General features: G+C 38.5%; 1 protein-coding gene across 10 annotated transcripts in view; it reads left to right on the forward strand.

Moving 5' to 3' along the window:
• GTDC1 (glycosyltransferase like domain containing 1) overlaps window positions 1-22,941 on the forward strand; it is a 180,095-nt gene that overhangs the window by 79,551 nt on the left and 77,603 nt on the right. For 9 of the 10 annotated variants that reach the window (XM_071561806.1, XM_071561805.1, XM_071561811.1 and 6 more), the window contains 2 exons: window positions 10,419-10,586; window positions 13,719-13,892. In XM_071561806.1, coding sequence (XP_071417907.1) covers window positions 10,419-10,586; window positions 13,719-13,892 — 342 coding nt within the window. Of the gene's footprint in view, window positions 1-10,418; window positions 10,587-12,279; window positions 12,582-13,199; window positions 13,275-13,718; window positions 13,893-22,941 lie in introns of those variants that run through there. The other variant, XM_071561814.1, reaches the window with a different exon arrangement.

The following is a 22,941-nucleotide window of genomic DNA, read 5'->3' on the forward strand; positions in this document are numbered from 1 at the left end:
ATCCCATATGATTGTACAGCTACCAGTGCTCCAGAACTTTTTTGGAAATACATTCCAAAGAACATCTCCAGTTGTCTTGACAAACAGCTTGCGTCAAGTTGCCTTTTCAGGAGCTTCTGAAAGGTTTTATGTGTAGTTCAAAGGCATTTCTGGAAAAGTGGTGTTATTTGGAGACCTTGACCAAAACTACACTGCTTTGCTCACGTTTTGCAGATACGAAAGCTCGTTGCTCAACCATCTTGAACTGATTTTTAGCTTTCTGTGATGGAGAGATGAACAGTCTTTTCTCAGTAACAAATTAGCTGCTGTCAACAGTTTTCCTGGTCACAGTTTAAATAGCTCAATTCAGAATGGTTCATGGTTTTATGGTGGATTTTGGTAGAAAATAGGTATATTTCTATAGTTTGTACATGTGTCATGTGTCTGTGTGTGCATGCATATAGGCATATGTGCATACACATCTATCTGTGGCTGGAAATATGATATCTGGAAATACTGAATCATTCTGTATGGTCTCACAAAGATAGTATTTGGGGAAATCTGTCAGGTACTGTGGTGAGCAGGGTCCATGAGATACAGAGACGGTAACATGGTCATATATGAGCTGATTAAATCATTAGATCGTTACATTCACTTATCTTCAACTCTGGCTCAGGCTCTTGAGTTCTCACTGTGGCCCTGATTCTCCTGGTGGCCTTTGATAAGCAAGCCTTGGCCTCAGTTTCTTAATCTTAAAGATTAAAAAGCATCTGGTGTGTTCCTCTGACCTGGTTACGTAAGATTTCAACCCCAGAGGCACTTATTTCTCTTTCATGTTCCTGGGGAATAGTGAACATCCAGCACTAGATGCTTTATTTAAGGATAAAAGGAATTCAGAAATAATAAGTGCTTATGAGATGTGTTGGATAAACATAATTTGTAAAATACATGGAGGCCTAGAAGTATTTTATTAATATATAATTTTATTACTGGATTTTTCCATATGGGGATACCTCAACATTTTGCAGTGTGGGGGTATGGGTTACTTACTCAAGGAACAAATCCATGTCATTTAAGTTGACCAGACATGACTGTAAATGCCTGTTGTAGTTTCTAACCCTTCAAAACCGTTAGCCAGGAGCTGGAGAAATAAAATGGGTAAAAGACTCCAGTTCCAGAACTAGTTGGTCCATTATTGTCCCGTGTCAGGAGCTCCAAGAGGCAGAGCTGAGATCCTTTTATTGCTTCTCTTTCTCTGGCTGCATTATAAATAAAACCCAGTTTGATAACATGTGAAATAAAATGGTAGGACATCAGTACAGATTACCCTTAAAATCATGTTATGGAAATGGAAATAAACCAGCTTATGGTATATGCCAGGCATGATGCTCGTGATATTAAATAAATACATGACTGAAGGGTTCCATTCATTCCAAATGCTCCACTTTGTGATCTTTAGCCATGTTTGTAGAGAAACCGTTCTTAAAGCACTTAAAGCTTAATTCAGAACAGACAAAACAATTATCTTTTGAAAGTCTGATGAAATATGTTTGGCAGCTTTTGAGTTTAGGAGAGTGTTTGTCTCACTTCTTTGAAATCTCACTTCAGTCGGTCGCTCAGCCATTTCGGTGGAATCATTCAAATCTGGTAGCGAGTGTGGGCTTTGCTGAGTTAAGAAGTGTTCTAATCAGAAAGTGCAGGGACTGAAAATAGTGTGTAAGACACAAAAACTGGCGTTTTCTGTATTGATGTGCTTTTAAATATCAGGCAACCTGCTATCCCTGTGTTTCTGATGAAGTGCAGGTTGATAAATCAGTGTAGGTAGGGGTTTGCTCCTCCAAATACAGGTCTGGAGACTTTCAAGCATTAAATAACCTTCTTTTAATTTCTTAAGGAACAGAAGTGTCACTTTATCTTCTCTAAGTATAAATGATGAATGTTTATGCACCAATATGTGACTGTTTCTTATAGGAAGAAATGGCAGAAGACTGACAGTGCACAATGTAGTTTTATAGTTGAACTATTTCATGAACACAGAGCAGAAATGTTTAAATTGTGGATCTGATTGCCAATTCACTGAGCACAAGGAATACTTTTCTTGATTTATATTAAGACAGGAAAGTTTCCCCTATGCTGCAGCAACAAATATCATGGATGTGGGAAGGGCATTTGGGAGAAATACATAACTTGACTTCATATTTTTGTAATATTTGATTAAAATATTTCTTTTTTAGTCTGTGTATACAAAGGACTTTGTGAATTCACTTTGTGAATATATATTAAAATCACCAAGTTATTCCTAATGTTCTGTAGTGCTCCCTGCTCCTGACAAACATCTGATACGGATCATATGCCTCTAAAAAGAGAAGTTCCTCGAGCAAAATATCCTCATGAAAACAGGTTGGAGATACTCACAATCTCTCGCTCACTCTCACTCGCATGTTACATTTTGGCACGTTGTAGGAGCAGGTAGCATATCTACTACCTGCTGTTGAAAGTGTTGAAGATACTGAATTATTTATTCCATCTTCTGCACTATCCAAACTCGTTTTGGGTAGTTTGACACATCTCGGTCTTCCATATGGATACTTCATGGTGACAGAGTTGCCAGCTGCTCAGGTTTTATGACAGTCTGAGCTTTTTCGAGGACTGTATTAGTTTTCTGGGAAGAATCCTGCTTTTCCTGAGGTCTCCATTCTTAGGCAGTAGTTATGCCTTGGACTGATGATCCTGGAGTGGGAGTTTTTGGGGAAAATTAGCCAAGACCTTCCATAAAAATATTTTTTAAAAGACTTGCTGTTCCTAGATTGCATGTGATGAAATCAGAGGTGGGTTATTAGAAAAATGTGAAAGCCATTTGCTTAGCAAACTCAGTTCCTTTTAGTGACAGTCTTCAAATTTCTAAAAAAAAAAAAAAAAAAAAAAGGTGTGTTGTTATCAAGGTGCATAAAGCAACATAAAACCCAGTCTGAAATACTTTGGAGAACAGGGTTTTCAGGGCACTTGAAATGTAACACTAAACAGTCTGCAAAGCTGGCTCACAGGAGGGGACTGGAATTGGATGATATTTAAGGTCCCTTCCAATCCAAATTATCCTATGATTCCGTGGTCTTTTCTGCAATTGTGCAAAGTGAGTGGGTGTTCTGTTGTTTTAATGTCTAAAATGTGTAAACCTGAAAATTGGGGAAGGTTTGAGTTTTCAGTTTGCCAAAACTTATTAAAATAATGGAAAATCAGTCATTGGTTTGCTTCATTGGAGCATCTCTTGGTATAAACCTTTGTAAGGGAAACTCTCATTATTCTTTTGGGTCTGTGCTGCACCGAATTTGATTCCCTTTCAGTGGGATAAACAAGTCTCACTTGCAGTGAGATCTGTGTATCCATGATGTCAACTGATTCTTCCATGTCATCCTGGATCCCAACTGACACCAGGTGATGTGAAGTAATGATCTTCAAAATTTGTAGTTCAGATTTGCTGTTGGATAGTAGTGTTATATGTAGCCTTAGGACTTCTCCATGTTGCTGCAACATCTTGACCATATTGCATTGTTCATGCCAGTCACTTGACATGTTTGGCTCCTCTCCAGAGTTGGACAGATAAAATACCCAGTGAAATGAATTTACAGCCTTTAAACAATAAATAATGCTGTTTAAATGTTGCCTAATTGAGCAGAACATCACTTTCACATGCATTTTTCCTCTAAAGAAGTCTTTTCACTATGCATCACTACATCCTGTATGTTTACCTTTGCTGAATTTGTTACCTTCAGTCACTATATCCTTTGTTTTTCTTGCTTCCTTCTTTTTCCTTGCTCCATCTATTTGAGCAGAGTTAGTCCAACCATCTTATATAAACCATCCAGCAATGGCTAATTTTCACTAGTGTGTGAAAATTATTCTGATTTGCTTATGCTCTGATCTAATAAAATTCCTTTGCTTCATTATTTGTTGCTGATGAAATTTGAGTGAGGAAGATGATGTGGATTCATGGCTTTCTGCTTCCCCCCATCACCACAGCTATAACTGCTTGGTCTTGACCTCTCCCTTCGTGGGAACAGTGAGGCCGATGTAGCCCATGGTGAACAATCTGGCCACTAAAGTAAAAATATGCATCTGTCAGTAATTAATTGAAGCCAAATTTAATTACAAATCAGGGGAAAAAATAGTGCCACACTCTTATAAAATTCAAGAGGCTTCAGTGTCATTGCCTAAAAAGCAAAGCAATCCAAACAAAATACATCCCCCCCCCAAAAGTCTGCTGTGTGAGTGTCTCTTTCAGGCCTACTTTGTGATGTTAAATAGAGAAGTAGTTTTGGTGAACTGTTTTAACATAGTTTTCAATATCTTTTTAAGTTAAAAGTCACTGAAAATAGTGGTTTTTAAGGCTGATTCTTAACCAGTTGTGTTGGATGGGATCTAACCCCAAAATTGGATTCTGAGATTCGATTATATGTAAATACTCTGATCAGCTGATGGAAATAAAGATTCAGAGGGATAGGAAGGAACTGAGGGAAGGAACTGAGGGAGAACCCAAACAATTTAAAAACAAAATAATGCATTGATATACCTTCTTGTATAGTTTAAATGGTGTATTTTTAAATAAAAAAGATACCAAAAAAAAAAAAGGAATGGCAGTATGAATTCAAACCCAGCTCTACTGTATTTTAGAATATAAGGCAGCCCCCAAATCCAAACCTATTGAACTGGTAGCAGGCATGAATATTTATCCCCGTGTACTGTATGTACATATAGCAATTACAGCAAGAGGAAAAAAAATTTTCTTTACAATTAATATTTGTAAACGTTTATGAAAGTACATAGAAATAAATAAGACAAACACATGGCCTAATTAAGATGAAAGGCATGACAACCCTTGTGATTTGTTCTGAGAAATAAAGAACATTAAAATAGTAAGACTTAATTATTTCTGTAAACATTTCAAATTATGCTCTATCTAGAAAACCTTAATTTATGAGTTATGATATCTATAAGCATTTTCTGACATTTGTACATTCCATGTCAAAAAATTATTGTTAATTTATTATTTATTATACTGTATACTGTCACATATTATCGCTTATTAGTATTTGTTGTTCAGAAATTCAGTGTCATCTATTGTGTAATGGGAAAGGGAAAAGCATTTTATATGGGATTGTAATTTGTGTATTCTTAGGCTAGTGATAAAAATGCAACTTCTGCAAATGGATCATGTAAAATTGTGTGCAATAGCAAACAAAAATAACTGGTCTGTTTAACATTCCAGGCACTAAAAGTGATATTTGATATACAGTTAACATTTGAAAGGTAACTTAAAGATAAATCCAGGGACTTGTTTAATTGCTGAGTTGAAATCAAGGCAACTGTATGATGGAGGAACCAAAGCTACGAGGTTTGAGCTTGAGGTGGTTGAACCCTCCATCATCTCTGAAGCCCCTGTTTCTCAAGGTGGTTCTGTTTATGGTCAAACCTCTTGGCTTTACCTTGACCTTTAAGGAGGCAGCATAGAGCAGAATGGTTTAGATAAACTATAATGCAATCCAGAAATAGAATCACAGAGCAGTTTGGGTTCAAAGAATCCTCAAACTCATCTTGTTCTACCTCCCGCCATGGGCCGGGGCACCTTCCACTAGACCAGGTTGCTCCAAACCCTTTCCAGCCTGGCCTTGAACGCTTCCAGGGATGGGGCAGCCACAGCTTCTCTGGGCAACCTTTGCCAGCATCTGATTCAGTCAGTACTATCTAATGAACAGTAGCTTTCTAGTACCCATTTCCACTAAAAGGCTCATATTTGTACTGATACACAAATCTTAAGTCTGTTTTATTGTAGTACTGCACCTGGCAAAGAGCGCTCGTACCTCTTTCCTGGATTGCCAGATCTTCTATCATAAACTCCTTTTACTGTGGATATAGTTGTTTTGCAGCAGAGAGCTATGGTTTAGTGTTTCATTTGCAGAGCAGCAGAGTCCTTACTGCTGCTGTGGGATCGTATCCTGCAGCAGTTCTACTTTTCCAGGGAGGGCTGGGTTGCCTGTCCTGCCATGCAAGTCGTGTCCATGTCCCTCTGTCCTTCTTGATGGCAGAGCTTTTATCAGACAGAGGGGACATTCCAGTACAGCTCAGGTGCTGTTTTAAACTTACTTTGTACTGTAACCCTCATGGATTGGAGAGTTCAGCTTCCATATCCATAGATACATAAGTATGCCCTGTGTGGTCTCCCAAGGGGAAGGCAAAATGTGTTTTTAGTTAAGTTGCATGAGAATTTAATTGAAAGATTTAGGGCAATGCCATAAAAGAGTAAATCATGGCTGTGTGACACAAAGAAGATTTATAAAGCCAAATAAAAATACTTTAGCACCTTCACTATTATAATTTGCTTGATATAAGTGGAAACCTGTATTAGTCATTCTGTCTGCTGGTAATTAAAAAAATGTAAAGGCTTTTATATTTTACTGATTTTTAGTCCTTTGGAGTGAAATAATGGGAAAGACAGTAGCAAAGGACAGAGCATTCTCCAGACATGTCACAGTTCTGAACCTACAGGAATGCTCAGCTTCCTTCCCAGGAATATTTGTGTTAGTTAAGCACATGTTTAACTAATTTCACACAAGTAGTTACTCAGAAGGACTGTGAACTGATTCAGATGATGCACAAGCTTAGTGTTAGACTGCAGCTTGTGTGATGGTGGCCCTGAAATTTGGCCAGTCTCCAAGGCAGTGGGGCGACTGCGCTATGGAAGAAGGTCATTTGTCCCACAGCAAAATACTCAGGGATATTTCAGAGAGGAGAGCTAAGGCAGTGCTTTAGGAATGTGACCTTCAGCACAGGTTTAGTGAGGATTCACACATTGTATTTATTGAAGGGTACTGTATATATTAAATGCTGTAGTGTTGATAGGTCTCGATAAGGATACCATAATAGTGGTTGAATTGTAGGGGGTTTTGTGAGATGGTAAGTTAATGATGTAGCTGTTAATTTGAATTTAGCAGACGTTTTAAATATAGGTTTCTCTTACAGAGACAAAAGTTGCAATTTAAAGCTCTTTGGTGGTCTAAAAACAGCTTAATTCTCTAGTAACATGGTAATAAGTACTAATCCAGCTTATACAGTGATTGTAGTATGTCATGTTTGTGAAAGATTGCCTAACTCTGCTTTCTCTGGGTTTTATGTTAATTTTTTTAAATTAAACATAAAACCTTATAACATCTTTATGCTGAGATAAACTGTTCAATTTAACTTGTGCTCAAGCAGCAGCTGTCAGGAATTATCATGTTTCGAGCGTTCTTGCCATCACCTTGTGTCTCTACCTCCCGGATACACTCCGTGGGATGATAAAGCTCACCTTGTTAGGATTTATTACTTAAATAATAACCCGAGGTAAAATGAAAGTTGATGTCACACAGAATGACAACTGACATATATTTATGTCTCACGTTCCATTATAATAAACTTTCCTTTCTTCCCCTTGTAATAGGTGTTAAATGGAAATACACTCCAGCATATCCTCCAGTGCCCTGCGTGAGTCCATTAGCCACGTACGCGGCTTCTCTGTGGGCATGTTCACAGGGACTCGTGCTGTCAGGTGTTATTTAAGCTTATAAACCCAGAGAAATTGGTTAGTGCTGGTAGTTAACAGCTTTTATGCCAGTAAAGAAGCAAGTGTAAGAGCATCTCATAGTTGGAATAAATTCTGGAAGTGCTGTGAAGTAATGCAAGTGAATCAAGGAGGGTGATTTCTAATATATGGGTTTATTTTAATTTTTTTTCCTTGCTGTAAGAAACATAAGCAGTGTCATTTCAGTCTCTAAATCTGAATTTGCTTGTCATCACAGCAGTTTTCTCTTGACACCAATTTATTGTGCTGAGCGGGGCAGTGATAAGTGATCTGCTTGTTAGTTGAGTCTTATCACTTTCTATTTACAGAGAAGAAAATTTAGGTCTACTTCTTGCAAGCTTTCCAAGTTTTCAGCTCCTCTTGCCATACTAGAAGCCAATCTCCAGCACACACTAATGATCCTATTGAATTCCTCCAGTTTGCCTAAGCCAGTACTCCAAACACTGTTTTCCTTTCCTTTGGCTATAACCATCTTTTTTTCATATTCTTTTCCTAATTATCCCATTGTCAGTCTGAGCAAGTTCATATGTTTCAGAGCTACATGGTTTTGTCTAAGCTTAAATCTTGGATCTCTTCTCTCATTGTGCTCTCCATTGCCCTTTTCTGTCCAGTCAGTGTGTTAGCCTTGGCACCTCCACTGGTTCCATTTCCCACCCTTGTTCTGTGCTGCTTCCCATGTTTTCAGTTCCAATGTGCCAGCTCTTTTTTCCCTCTCTTCCTTCAAACTCAGCCAAGTTCATCAATGCTATCCTGCATCAGTTCAGTTTTCTTCCTATTTCATCACAGAAAAGGGTTTTCTGGATCAGTAAAGGAAAGGATAAACTCCAAGGCAGTGCAGAAGAGGATTCACAGAATGGCTTGAGTTGGAAGGGAGCTGAAAGCTTGTCTCTTTCCAAACCTTTGCCGTGGCCAGGGACATCTTCCACTTGACCAGATTGCTCTGTCCAGCCTGGCCTTGGACACTTCCAGGGATGGGGCAGCCACCGCTTCTCTGGGCAACCTGTACCAAGGCCACATCATCCTCACAGGGAAGAATTCTTTCCTGCATCTAAGGTGAACCCACCCTATTTCTGTGTGAAGCTGTTTTCCCTTGTCCTATCAACAGCCAATTTTTATCCAAATAACCATTTCATCTAACTTTTTCAATTTTGGGGGTATGTTTTCTCCAGTTTGCATTTTTCTTTGTCACTTAAGTGCTAAACTCACTGCTCTTTCTGAGCAGGGATATTGTGTCGCCCGCAGGAAGCTTTCCTGCCTCTGCTTTGAGCCTGGCACCCAGGTCATTACAAGGTCCAGAGGTCATTACTCATGGTGACAAATAAGTAATGAATTACATAAAAATATTTCTTCCTCCTAGTATGGCTTGTAATAACCTGAGCTCATATCTTAATTGTCATTCTGTTTGACAGGCCCTCTAGAACCATCAAGTATTTGATGAACAAGGCAATAACATTCATCTCTTACTTTTGTAAGCCTTTCAGATCAGCATTGACTCAGGTTGATGAAGATGGATACAGGATCTGTTCTCTAGGAACTGTTTGTTCTGTAGATACAGATTATCTAAGAAGGGTGTAAGTTAACATAGGATATGATATGATATATGTGATATATATGAATGTTTGGGGAAGTTTGTGAGTTTTGAGATTGACAGCCAGAATCAGAAGTTTATGATATTAGTGATGTTGGTTTGGCAGTAATCTTGAACACAAATTTCATGTAAAAAGGAATGGAAATAAAACCAGGAAAAAAACAGGGAACATTTTAAAAGAATAAACCATTGCATAAATCAATTTTGAATCTGAACCACAAAAATGGTGCGTAGCAAAAAAAAAAAAGGCAATTCAGAAACATGCTGTGTTGAAAAGTAGTTTATTAAAGCTTTATGTTCTATGTGCAATAAATACGTGATCTCAATTTTATTTTTTTTAATCCCTTGTGGTAAGAAACACAGATCACAAGTGTCTGAGGTTCTGCAGCTCTCTGTAGGTTCAGGATTCAGTTGGCTCAGAAGCAGCGCGAGCCAGGGGATGCTCACATACTTCTGGTGAAATGAGGGAAATCTGCCACTGGTTACAGTAGGGTCACAATTTCATATTACACATTTAAATACAGTCATTTTCTGATAGCCTGGGATGTTAGACAAGGCTAAGATAGCAGCTTGTTAGTGCTGTTTGTGCCTTCTTTATCTAATTGAAGGATGCATGCAGTGGTGTGGACTGTGGAATCACAGGAGTGCTGCGGGAGGACTGGGGTGCAAGGGTAGAAACAAGATTTCGTTATAGAGGATACCTAATAAAAATGTGAAAGTAAAACAGAAAAAAAGGGGGTGGGGGAGAAAGAAAAGCAGACCATACTAGATAAGTGCACTGCATAAATCAAAAGGGTTTATGTCATAACATGAACATGTGCCATTCCTGCTCATATATTGAATTTCAGTAGTCGGTTGCATAAAGAAGTAAAGTGTAATGAAACTGGCAAGCAAAGTATTCCCTAGTCAGCCTTATCTTTGTTCCATTTGTCCTTCAGATACAGCTTTTCTTGCCTTTTTCAATAAAATCCATCCAGCTTTTTTTTTTTATTTTGCATCTCTCTGTAACCGAGCTGGGAAGACCAATGAGATTCGGTGCTTTTCTAGTTGGGTTCTTAGCAGCTGCTTTTTAAGAGATCAAAACTTCGAATGCTGCTACATGGTATTAAGGCTTAGCTATTGATGTGTCCCTATAGGGGTTATGTTTTTCTTGGGGGGGAGGAAAGAAGGGGGAAGGGGAAGGGGTGACCCCTGTGAGCACACTCACCGACAGGAAACACTGCTCTCCTTGTTTTCCAGGATCCTCTTTGCAAGCTCAGTGCTTAACCTGGCTGAACTCACTGCCCTCCGCCCTGACCTTGGCAAATTGAAAAAGGTCCTCTACTTCCATGAGAACCAATTGGCATATCCTGTCCAGAAATGCCAGGAAAGGGATTTTCAGTACGGATACAACCAGGTTCTTTCATGGTAGGTGTTGCTCATTCTGCTTCTTGTTATTTAAGGTGTCCTTCTGTCTACAGCATCATAACCCCAAGGAGTCTTTCCTTGTATAATTTTTTTTGTATTTATTATTTTGTAGTAATATTTTACAAGGGCATAGAGTGACAGGACAAAAGGGAATGACTTCAAACTGGGAGAGTAGATTGAAATTAGATATTAGGAAGAAATTCTTCCCTGTGAGGATGGTGAGGCCCTGGCACAGGTTGCCCAGACAAAGCTGTGGCTGCCTCATCCCTGGAAGTGTCCAAGGCCAGGCTGGAGGGGGCTTGGAGCAAACTGGGCTAGTGGAAGGTGCCCCTGCCCAGTTCAAACTGGATGGTCTTTACCGTCTCTTCCAACCCAAAGCATTCTATGATTCTGTAAACAATGACCCTCTAGGAGACTGAGGTACCAGCAAAGCCCTGGGGAGAGGTTGAAAAAAATGCTGTCACAGAAACAATCTGCTCTAAAAACTCATCTCAGTTTATTATATACAGTCCACCCATGCTACCATGGTGTGCCCATTGTTGGTGGGGATTTTGACCATTGTCTTGGCTGTGAGTGATGCTTTGTTTCATGGATGCTTCTCAAAGCTGCAGCTACTCAGCTCTTGCTTGGCCATAGCTTTTATGGCATCCAGCTGAAATTACAGAGAGGGTTTTAGGGAAATAAACAGAAATTAAAATGTACTGCGGCACTTTTCATGGGAAAAGAGGGCAGTAAACATACCAGATAAATCCTTATATTTCTTTCATCTAGTATTCAGAAATTGTGCAGTGCTAAAATACCCAGACGTTTTAAAGGCTGCGGTCCTTTATTGTTGCTAAAAACAAATGTATTTCTCGAATCTGAGTTAATGAAAGAAGTTAATAACAGCACCACTGAAAAGCTTTGTGGTTAGACACTGCAAAGACCTAAGTGAAACAGCAAAACTCACTTGTTTTAGTCTGAAATAAATTCATTTCCACGATCTTTCTCACCTCTCTGTTGGGAGGAGAATTATTAAGAATAGGGATTGAGCATTTTAAGATAAAGTTAAGCCTTTGCATCTTTATAGTCTAAACCAGTTGATGTTGAAATTTCTCAAATAATGATCTGTGTATGCTCTGGCCATTCTACAGCTGCTTCTGCCACAGTGCAACGTTTCACTTACTGAGCTGTAAAGATGGGAAAGATCATTTGAAAACAGTAGCAGCCATTTTCAGATGTTCTACCAAACAGAAGTGTTTTTTGGCACCAGGCAAAGAATATTTTACATGTATATATATATATATACATGTATACATGTATAATATATATATATTGCTTTATTGTGGCAGTTACTTTTTATGCATCTGTTGTAAATTGACAAACACTTATCCTCAAAATGTGCTTTTTTAAATATCTTCTCTTATTAGGAAAAAAAAAGGTGACTTTCACAGATCACAGAATTATTGTATGGTTTGGGTTGGAAGGGACCCTCAAGCTCATCTTGTTCCACCCCCCTGCCATGTTGCTGCAGAAACCCCTCTTTAAGAGCAGATAGAAGCCATCTCCTCTACTCTGTTAATTACTCCACACAGTGGTCATCTGCAAAGGGATGCCATCTTCCCATCTTCCTATCTTCCATATCTGGTGGAAAGGGAAAATGTATCTTTCCAGTATTGTGCAGAGGTTTTGGAGATGACTAAAACTGCAGGACTTTGAATCTTCAGGTTGTGATCATAGAAAAGAGAATTCTTTTTTTTTTTTTGTCCCTGATGTTTGTAGAGAGTTAATCTTTCTAATTTGCCACTCATTTGCAGAACCTGCCAGAATAAGTTAGGGCAGATAAGACTTCATGCTCAAGAAAAGCTGAGATGATGGTGTTGGAGTCTTCACTACATGTCAGAGAGCTGCAAAGAAACATGCTGGGCTCCTGCACTGCCTCATGTCATCTGTAAATCAGTGCAGAGAAGATGAATTTGTACACAACTGAGGCTACTAATGGGTTAAAAACCATAGGTGGGGAAGAGGGTGGGATGCCAGAAAGCATTTCAGCTCCCACGGCCTGCTTGAAAAGGATTATTTCCCCCTCTAATGTTGATTTCTTTGCTTTTCCTGCTGACTCCCGCTGCTTTGGTGAGCAGTGTCAGTTCTCTTTCTTGACCAGACAGCAGAGAGATGCAGTGAGGATGAATGACAGCCTCTCACCTCAAATATACTTTTCACCAGCCTGGTGACTTATGAACACATGTCCTCAATGTATCTTACGACCTGTAGGTCTGTATTACAATATATAACATATTGAGAAAACCAACTGGCCATAAAGCATTTCTTACCTCCATTACTGCTGCATGTGTGTGTTGGTGTAGCTCTGCAAGCATAAACTTCCAGGTATTTCAGGTTTTTGATAGGTTCTTGTGTTCTCCAGAATGACTCCTAAGTGGAGAAGACCTGTATTTTCATTTAGCTACATCTTAAAATTATTAATCTGGTTGATTTTAAAACGCAGCAGTAAAAAAAAAACATTACATGAATATGCCAAATTTTTCCAAGCATTTTATAAGGGACTATATGCTATGTATTTTTTATTTTTATATATATGATGAATACACTTTAATCAGGATTATATCCACATAGGTTAAAATAACCTTGCATTTCTCTAGTATCCTGTTACCTGACACACATGGGCAGTTGGAGGGAGGTTAACCAAAGGTAAGTTGTCCTTTCAGTACAAAGGAATATTTCTAAGGAATTTTCATTTTCTTCAAAGTTTATTTCTACAAAAATCAGATTATAATAGACCTTACCTGTTTATAGTGCTTTTAAGAGATATAACAGTGATACTATTCTTCCCATTTCATGAATAAAAATCCAAAGCTATAATAGGGTGTTCTTCTTTACATTAATAGTAGCGATTTATTATTAGTTAAAAAAAGGTTAAACATTTTTTCAAAGGGTGAATAGACAGGAATCAAGACATTTTTGATTAAGATTCATATGTTATTCCTAATTCACATGAAAAGGCTGTTTTGATTAGCATCCACTTGCACCTTTTGCTTGTTTATGAGAATATATATTCTATTTTCACTGCGTGTAAAATAATTCTATTCCTTTTGTGGCAGCAGCATGTTCATTAATCTTCAACACTTTTTGCAGTTTGGTTGCTGATGTTGTGGTGTTCAACTCTGCTTTTAATATGGACTCATTTCTTACATCCATTGGAAAATTTATGAAGCTGATTCCTGACCACAGACCTAAGGATTTGGAAAAAATAATCCGGCCGAAGTGCCAAGTTCTTTATTTTCCAGTCAGGTTTCCTGATGTGAGCAGGTCAGTACATTTTCCACGTCATAAATTGCCTCCAGCCTGTCAAAACTCTGTATTTATGGTGACGTTCTAACTAATCAGCTAAAGCATTGTTAATGAAAGAGTTTGATAATATGCAAAATCCCCTAATTGATAAATGTATTTCAATAATCAGAGGCTATTCAGGCAGCCAAGTCTGTTCTCAGTGCCTGTCGTGCAAACTTGCATCGTTCAGGATGAGTGATTTCCCACTTGTTTTAGTGATTTCCCACTTGTTTTAGTCTTCAAGGAGTTGCTGCTCCTCGGCTCTGTATATATTTGTGCAGGGCAGGTCAAGGAGGAGAGAGAAATTCTGGAGAACAGTAAAAATGATAAGCCTGTAGCCAAGGAGAGATATTTCCCTGCGTTTGCTGCGGTGGGATTTTATTCCCTCCTCCCTCCCCTACATCTTTTATGGCTTTCCAGGTAGGCAGAAAACATTCCTGTGGCAAGGATCAGACTTGCAGATGTTGGCATTAGCTGCAGCTGGAGTTGCTCTTCACTCCTCCTCGGTTACTCTGAAGGACATTTTTTATTACCCTCGTTTCAGAGCCCGTCTTGAAATTAGCGGTGGGTTATGTGGCTCAAAGGGAACATTCTCTGGATCCTTTTCACTTTTGATTAAACCTGGCACAATTGTTTTTCCTCTTGTAAGGGACTCTCCTCCCACCGAACAGGAACTTTGCTTCATTGGGACCAGCACTAAATAGAGTATGATTCTACAATTTGATTATACTCTTACAACCAACACTGTGCTGGGTGCATTTTTTTACTGAAATAAAGATGGAAAGAACTGTAATGACTTTGCAAGAGCTCAGCCTTTGATCTGACAATAAGTTCTGGCTGCACTTGAGGTCTTTGTCTCTGACCAGGCTATACTAAGAGCTAAATATTTCAAAGGCTAAAATATACATTTGTGGTAGTTTGAAGTAGAGAAATTTTTTTGTGCAGGAGCTGAGGTTGTGCACTCATTGAGGTTCACACTGCAAGGTTTGAGTTTCAGTATCTTGGAAAACTTTGTATTCTAAAATACTGATGCAACTTATTTAGAAGTCAATGTCTAACGTTAAGTCTTTAAACCTCTATTTTTGAGAAGTGGGTTAAAATCCTCCAGTGTTCCTTAGGGACTTGGCTGGCAGTGAAGGTCAGTACCTGTGTATCTTTGAGGATCTAATATTCCTTCTTAGAGACCAGATTTTTCAAGTGTGAGGGAATGCTGTGGGTGCTCAGCATATTTGATATCGAGCCGATTTCAGAAGGTCTCATGGTTTTGGCATACCTTAGGAAGTCATGTGGCCCAAGCCTAGTTTTGGAGATGAAGTTATGATAACCCTGTCTCATATATTAAATCAGCTCTTTTGGACTTGTCAGCCCTGGCAGATGGGGTCAGACGAGATCTGACAAATTAGGCTGAAGTCATAGACACAGCGATTGTTTGTCCAAAGGAGGTGATTAGGTGGGTAAAACCATTAGCCTGCTACCCAAACTGCTACAGTGGGAAGATCTCACATCTTCCTGTGTACTTTTCTAGTGTTCTGCTCTTGGTTAAATCCTGTCTCACAAAGCAGGACACCTTTCACACTTTTACTGTGGTCGCTGAACTTACATCAAAAACCTCTTTTCAACAGGATGGGAAAAACAAGGGGTTCATAAACAACTGTGTGAGTGTGAAACTTTCACAGCAGAGTAATTAGAAGTACAGAATAATGTCAGCCCTGTTATTTCTAATATATATTTTATTCAACAGCTAATTCTAGATGTAAGGTCTGAGGTGTTTAGACAAAGGCCAATACTATCCCAAGGAAAAAAAAAGCAGAAGAAAGGGCTGCTTCTGCCTGACTGTGAAGTTCTTTGGTTTTTGACCTTCAGCTGCAGCCACTACTTACTATTTCTTTACATGTTTTATATGAAGGCAAATGCACCTGTGGCAATTCAATGCTGTTTTTTAAATTTAGATTGTATTAGTATAGTGACTGAATGGAGATTGAGGAGAAAAAGGTTAAGAAAAATTGTGGCCAAGCTAAAATTTATAAAGCAAGCTCTTAGCCCAGAGTGTTTTTCAAGTTATTTTCAAATGGTAATTTGCTTTATCCAAACCAAACTCATACAGTGTAAGTAAGTGATTATTTGCATGACTGACAATCATTTCAATGCCTGCAGTCTTTTTAAAATGCATAATTTTGCTGAGATGTTGGGAAAATATTTAAAAATTCTGAAGGCAAAATAACCAGGGTGCGTTTTTTAATTTTTTTATTTTGACCTCTTTTATTTTGCGTGTGAATGTCTCAGGGTGTGTTTGTGTCTGAAACATAATCTACATTTGGATTTGGGAGGGAGAAGTGATCTAAGAAATCATCCTCATGCATGTGATGGTGAGCTTTTTAAGATTATTTTAGATTAATATTGCAATTGTAGGGCAAAATAAAATATATCTGACCTTTGATCAAAGCCAATGTAATAAAGGATAATGTCACAGGAGCTAATCCTGTAAAAGATCTACCTTTTAATGAAATTACTGTAGGTGATGGGCACACAAACAGCACAAGCAGCATAGTAAATGATCTCTTAAGAGAGGAGATGTAGTGATGGATACCATAGGAAACACTTGTGAATGCTCTTAGAGGTACCACTATACATGTGTAATGTGTATTTAAATATTTCAGATGGACATCTTACCACTGCTTTGCTATTTCTGACAGGAAGTTATTGATGCTTTTTTCTAAAGAATCTTCTTTTTAATGAAGATTTGTCATAAGGGCATGTGTTGGTGTTCCCAGAGCAAACCACCATACTGTGCTCCTTATCTGACAGTGACAAGAGATGAAAGGATTTCGGGGTTTAGCAGAATAAGATATTTACTAACATAATCCTCCTGTTTTCTGGTTCTGACAACAACCAGCTTCCATATTGCATCCCATGGTGTCACAGCTACTCTGTGTATACTCACCCCATATAATTTCTGTCTTAAATTTTGCTCTTTGCACATTCTGATGAAGTATATTATGTAGAAATAAATATCAAGGTATTTCTAAGCTTGGATACGAAAAACTCCCCCAAAATAAGGCTGTCCTTCCACAGTGCATTGGTGTTGCAAAGGATGGAGACCAGTGTTTGATCTTCTCTGCCTTATTTACTGTATATCAGGCTGGGTTTTTATAGCCCAGTGAGTTAAATACATTGTAATTCACACTTATGTTGACATTGGCTTAATTTTAGTATATTTTCTGTTGTAACATAAATAAAATCCTTTTTTATTTCATAGTACAATCAATAGAGTCTATTTTGATATAATCTGTTTCCATTTTTGCACTGGAAACTGATGGTCTAGGAAGAAGATTCCCTTTTGCCTGACGTTGTCTTTGGTACTCACTTTCTCCGTCTGCCACCAGAGCCCTCTGGAACACTTCTGCAAGGTCTTTGCTAGTATTTGGATATCCACCATCCTGGTCTCGTGGAAAGTTTCCCTGTCCATGACAGGGAGTTGGAATTAGATGAGCTTTAACGTTCCTTCCAACCCAAACCATTCCATGATTCTATGATTTTGGACTAACTCTCTCATCCCATCTGCATCCATATTGTCTGTTTTAGTCAGCAAGGTGAGGTTGGATTTTGTACTCCTTGGAATTCATTCCAATGAAAATTGTAATTTAGATCTTTGTTATTATTACCATTCCTCTGATTGTAGTATATCTTTTTTTATTATCATCATGTTGGGATAGAAAAGGAAGATTTTTTTATAAAAGCATGAATGAAGTGACATTCCTAGGATCTCAAAATTCACATTGGACTAAGATGGAATAATATAAAAAAACATGAGAGAATGAGGATTGCAGCAGAAATTAAAAATAGCTTTATTAAAAGCAGAACTTGTTGGTGGGTATCTTGTGCTATCTGCACTACACACTTTGAAGTAGAAGTAAAGATTTCCAACTTTTTTCTTCATTTGCTTTTATAACTTCATACAGTTGACAGGACATTTTAAACCATTTCAGTTTATATTTTTTTTAGTTGTTGTGTGAGAAGCAGAATTGTTCAAATTAGAGAGTATTCTAGGGCAGTCAAGGGAGTTCCTGACTAAACCAGAAGTTTTTAAAAGATGCCGACAGTATTTCTTATACAGAAATGTGACTCATGTGTCAGGGAGCCTGTTTTGGGGAAATACAAAAATACCCAAATAAAATAATGGCATCACTTGGACCAGGTTTGCAGGGCTGAACTTAGCCTTGCTTTGCTGGAAAAACACAGACGTCAATAAGCAAGGGGAGAATCCATAAAAGCCCCAAGCTATAGATGGGCACTGGGGACATGTCTGCATTGTACAGAATGATGCTCAGCAGTGGTACCCACGTGAGCTGCAGTGGACTGTCTTGTATCTGGGATGCAGTACTCTTTAGAAGAGCAGGTTTTGGCTAATTAGCTTTCCAGTGAAATGACATGTATTAGCTTAGGTGGAGTGCTATGCTAATGACGGTGATTGTGGTACTGGGGTAGCTGCAGCCTTTGGTGGGGGCTCAGCCATCTCTGTGGAGCACCGTGCCCTCTCTGGTCAGCACAACCTCCCTGCCACCATGAGCTATGGGTAATTATCATGATTAGATAATGCCAACAGACTGCTCCTTGCTGCTGAAGAACTGGGTGATGAAAATTACTCCCCTGAATGTCTTTCCTCCTCACCTGCCGCAAGCGGGACTTGAGGCTTGGTGTTGGCACACCAAGAGTTACACAGTGGGCATGAGGGATGCTCTGAGGATGTGGGACATGGCACCTACTGGGAAGGAAGTGCAGTGTGGGGACATAAAATGGAGTCTTTCCATTCTGGAGCCTTTGGCAGCAGGTTGATTACCGCCTGCACCTCTGGGACACATGCTGACTGCAGGAAGCTGCACCTGCACCGAGGCTTTAGGTGGTCAAATGAGGGATGCCTCAAAGATCCATATTCAGAGGTGCTTTCTTATGTGGCACTTCTTCCACACATGCCCTTGAAGGTCATGTAGGAATTTCTGTTGTCCCTCTGGATCATCAAAGAGTAGCTCTAGTTGCCTCAGCTTGGTCTTCCAGGCTGCACATGCCAGTTTAACGCCTAAAATATTTATTCCCAGACTTCTCCAACAGCAGCAGACTGAGAATGTCCTCCTAGAGAAGGTCCTGGCTGAAGGGTCTGCTGGGGTGTATTCATTCTGCAAAACTTGCTAAAAAGTAATTTCTTTTTATCTATTCAGGGACAAAAATAGTTTTACTGACTCTCCTTTATCTGTCGTATAGGTATTCCACTAAACACTATCATAATAACCATTTAGGCTCACAATAGCTCACAAGGATACTTAAGCAGAATTGTCTGTGCAACCTAGTTTTTTATTATGTTGGGTACTGCTCATGTTGCATACACCACATTCCCATAAAACTTGCTTTTTGTATTTACAGAGAAATTTCTCTGGAGAGTTAAGGTCTTGTAAAACATTCTTGTTCTACAGCGTGAACGAATTATCATACTCTGGGGAATTAAAAGTGAAGTGTACTGAAGAAAAGAATTTTTTCATTAAAATGCAGTTTATATTGATAAAACAGATTACTAGCATTTGATGAAATGTGAAACTTGGATCTACCCATATCGCTAAATCACCAGTAGGTTTATTTTGGCAAGAAGAATAGTATGTAATGTATATCAGGACCAATCATTTTACAGTACCTGTTAGTTTTGTATTAGATTAAATTGTCTTTCACTAAAGCACTTGAAAAAAAAACCCCTACTATATCTGTATCTTGAAGTAGCAGAATGTGGTAACCAAGAATATTAGAAAATAAAAGCTGTCGTGTTATCAGTTTTGGCACAGTCATTTATCAATCAGTATTTTAAACATTGACAAGTGGTAATTTAATAGGGAATGACCCTGTTGGCAGGAAGTTCTAATGACAGATGATGCAAACTCATTTATCACTATGGGGCTGTGCTGGCTTCTTACCTTTCTCAGTATCACAGCTCATATTTTCCAAGTCTGGGATGTGAGAAGCCACAAAGGGCAAAACCTGTGGCACTGAGCCTATAACCACTCCCATCTAATCTGATTAACCCCTTAGCTGCAAATTTCCCTGCAGCAGAGCTGGTAAGAGCTAAAAGTTTTCATACTGATTTAAATACCGTTTGCTTTTTAAGAAGGATTTTCCATAATACTTTCCCATAGGCAATTCTTTAGAACTATTCAAGTTGTGTCACTTTGAATGCAAAGTTGAGACGCTCTGGTAACTTGGCTTTCAAAAACAAACCACATCCTAATAATTAATAGCACATTTCATTAGCAGGCATTAAAAACATTACATGCAGTGCCCTATACAATGGGCAGCTATTATTATTATTATCATTACTACTTGAGAAGGAAATTGATGCATTCAGAGGTTTAATTGATTCGTGCATATTCATGTGGGAAGTCAGTGGTAGAGTCATGACTAGACTGGATTATTATGCACTTCCATGCATAATAATTCCTCTGCAACTTGGGAAGAGAATAGCCTACCTTGCTGTAATAAGTGTGGGCATTTGGAGTTGAGGGATGTCATGAGACAAGAGATGAAAATGACACCATCAGCAACTGGTGTGGATGGCGCTCTTCAGTCTTTTAGGATTTGGTCTGGAATACAGTCACTCAACTGTACTTACTCAAAATTTAAAAAACTAACATTTTATTTCAATTTCTAAAGTAGTAAAATTTTTGATCAAATTAGTATGATGTTATGTTTCATTCTTAAAAGCACAATCAACTCAAGCCTTTTTGGGGCTTTCTCCACCTTCCCATCTCAGTTCTCCTCTGTTCTTTCTCTTCTTTCACAACAAAGTCTTTTTCCTGAGAGCTGAGATCAGGTTAAATATCAACCCTGTACAGGATGAAATACTTTCATAGTTTGCATCAAGTTGTTTTAATAAGAATCCATGTATTTTAAATTTAATTGGTTAAAATTGTCACCACGGACTTAAAATAAAGCTGTGGGTTGTTTTTTTCTTCTGTTCAAAGTGGAAAAAGGTTATTGATTAATGGTAGGATCCTGCAAAGTGCTAAATACCCTCATTTTCACTGCAGTCAGTGGGAGCTGAGGGTACTTGACACTCGGTGGGAGTACAATGTTAGCATGGATGGGAAAAGGTGGCAAAAAATTCCCTTCCAATTCCTTTCCAATCCCTATGAAGGTACAGATTTAAATCCTTTGCATGTGTGAAAGATGGTTTTTATAGACAAGGCTGTCCCTGCTGGATTTTGCATTTCAAAATACTGCCCTTCAAAGATTGAACAATTCCATATTTTTTTATTATGGAATTCATGAATATTGCATAGAAGTGAAGGTGGCTTTCTTTGTTTTTTTTTCTTTAAAGGGATTTCATGCTTACAGAATTGTAACAGAGAGGGAGGCAGTTGTGTTGGGCATATTATTTCTTAGTTGCTACATGAGGCAGTGACTGAGCCTTATTGTTTAAATATTCTCAGTACTTGTAATACAATGGAAAAGAAAGCAGGTGATGTGCTAAAAATTGCAAAAAACATAAAGAGTAGGAAGGGATATCTTAGTTTTTAGAGATTCTTCACTAAAATACAAAAAGTTCTCAGAAACTGTTTTTAGGATAATGAAGGAATATGTTGCCTGTCATGGGGGAATGGCAATACCTTTAGAAAAAGCCACACTTTTCAGTGCAGTATTTGGAGAGAAAAAAACACAAAACAACCAAAACTCAAATAAGCAGGACCTTTTAACAGTGGTGGAATAGGTCCCTTTGCAAATTGTTACTTAATGTGAAACTAAAACTGTAAATGGGTTGGATCTGCTTGGAGCACTGTTGTGTGCTAGATTGCAGACAACCCATTCCAGTTACAATCAGAGGTACTGTCAGATGGAAATGCCAGTGGAGAAGATATGAAAATGTTCTATAGCAATTGTAGAGAATAAGAGAGCAAAATTACATGGTGGAATACATAAAATCACAGTTTGAAGAAGAAACTTGAAATGTAGCTCTCCAGTCCTGTGGAGATGACCTTTATATTATGTGTGAGAACAGCTTAATACAGATGTTTTATTTATACATAATCAAATGGGATGAAGTTAAATGATTTTTAATTTTGCCAAATCACAGATAGTTTCTTTGTTGTGCAAGGAGTGTTTTAATCTGGTTAGGTTCTTTCTTTTTTCCTTTTTTTTTTCTTTTGCATTTGCAAATACTTAATATTTTATATTTTGGACATTCCCCCTGCTCAGTTGTGACTCCCAGATGAAATAATCCTCCTCTTCTTCCCTTTAAATAATTCAGATAGCATACATTTAAAAATATGAAAATCCTAATGTAAACGTGCCAGAAGTGCTTTTAAGGTAGGAGGCTGTTCTGTTCTACTATGGAAGAGATGTATGTCCAAATGGTAATAAGGGTTCATCAGAGTTTTGGGCTTCCAAACAGCAAGTACTAGGGATGCTTGTTGAAGACCTGTGGGAAATCCAAGTCCAGTACTGCTTTCTCAGCATCCCTCCACCCTGGGACTCATCATCAGACCACATTTCTGTTTCAGTTAGAGCCAAACCAGCCATGAGACTAAAGTTTGGGTTGAAAGGCACCTGAAAGATCATCTAGTTAATGGTATGTGATGTCTCACCATCATGCCAGAACCCTCATCTTTCCAACTGTCCTTCCCCATCAGCTCTTTTTTGTCTAGAATTCACAGGTCTCTTAGTGTTGGTTCTGCACCAGTTGAAGAGAGTCTTGATATAATTTTTCCAGGATGGATTTGATTTTAGGTAAATCTCCCCTCTCTGTGGCAGAGCACTCGTCATGGATGCTCTGTGATGTGTCTTCAGTTCTGTGACTTTGCCTCTCAACCCCCAAACTATTCACAACCTTGAAACTCTCAAGCATTTTTTATCTCCAACTGATGGTTTTCAAAGATGTTAAACAGAGAAGAAAGAAAGCAGATCTTCCTTTCCTTGGTCCCTTTTGTGTGCTAAATGGTGGCCCTGTCTACATGACTATACAGGTAATGTCACAAATATGCAGATATTTAGTCTA

This window comes from Pithys albifrons, chromosome 8, assembly GCF_047495875.1.
Source record: "Pithys albifrons albifrons isolate INPA30051 chromosome 8, PitAlb_v1, whole genome shotgun sequence".
Taxonomy (NCBI): Eukaryota; Metazoa; Chordata; class Aves; order Passeriformes; family Thamnophilidae; genus Pithys; species Pithys albifrons.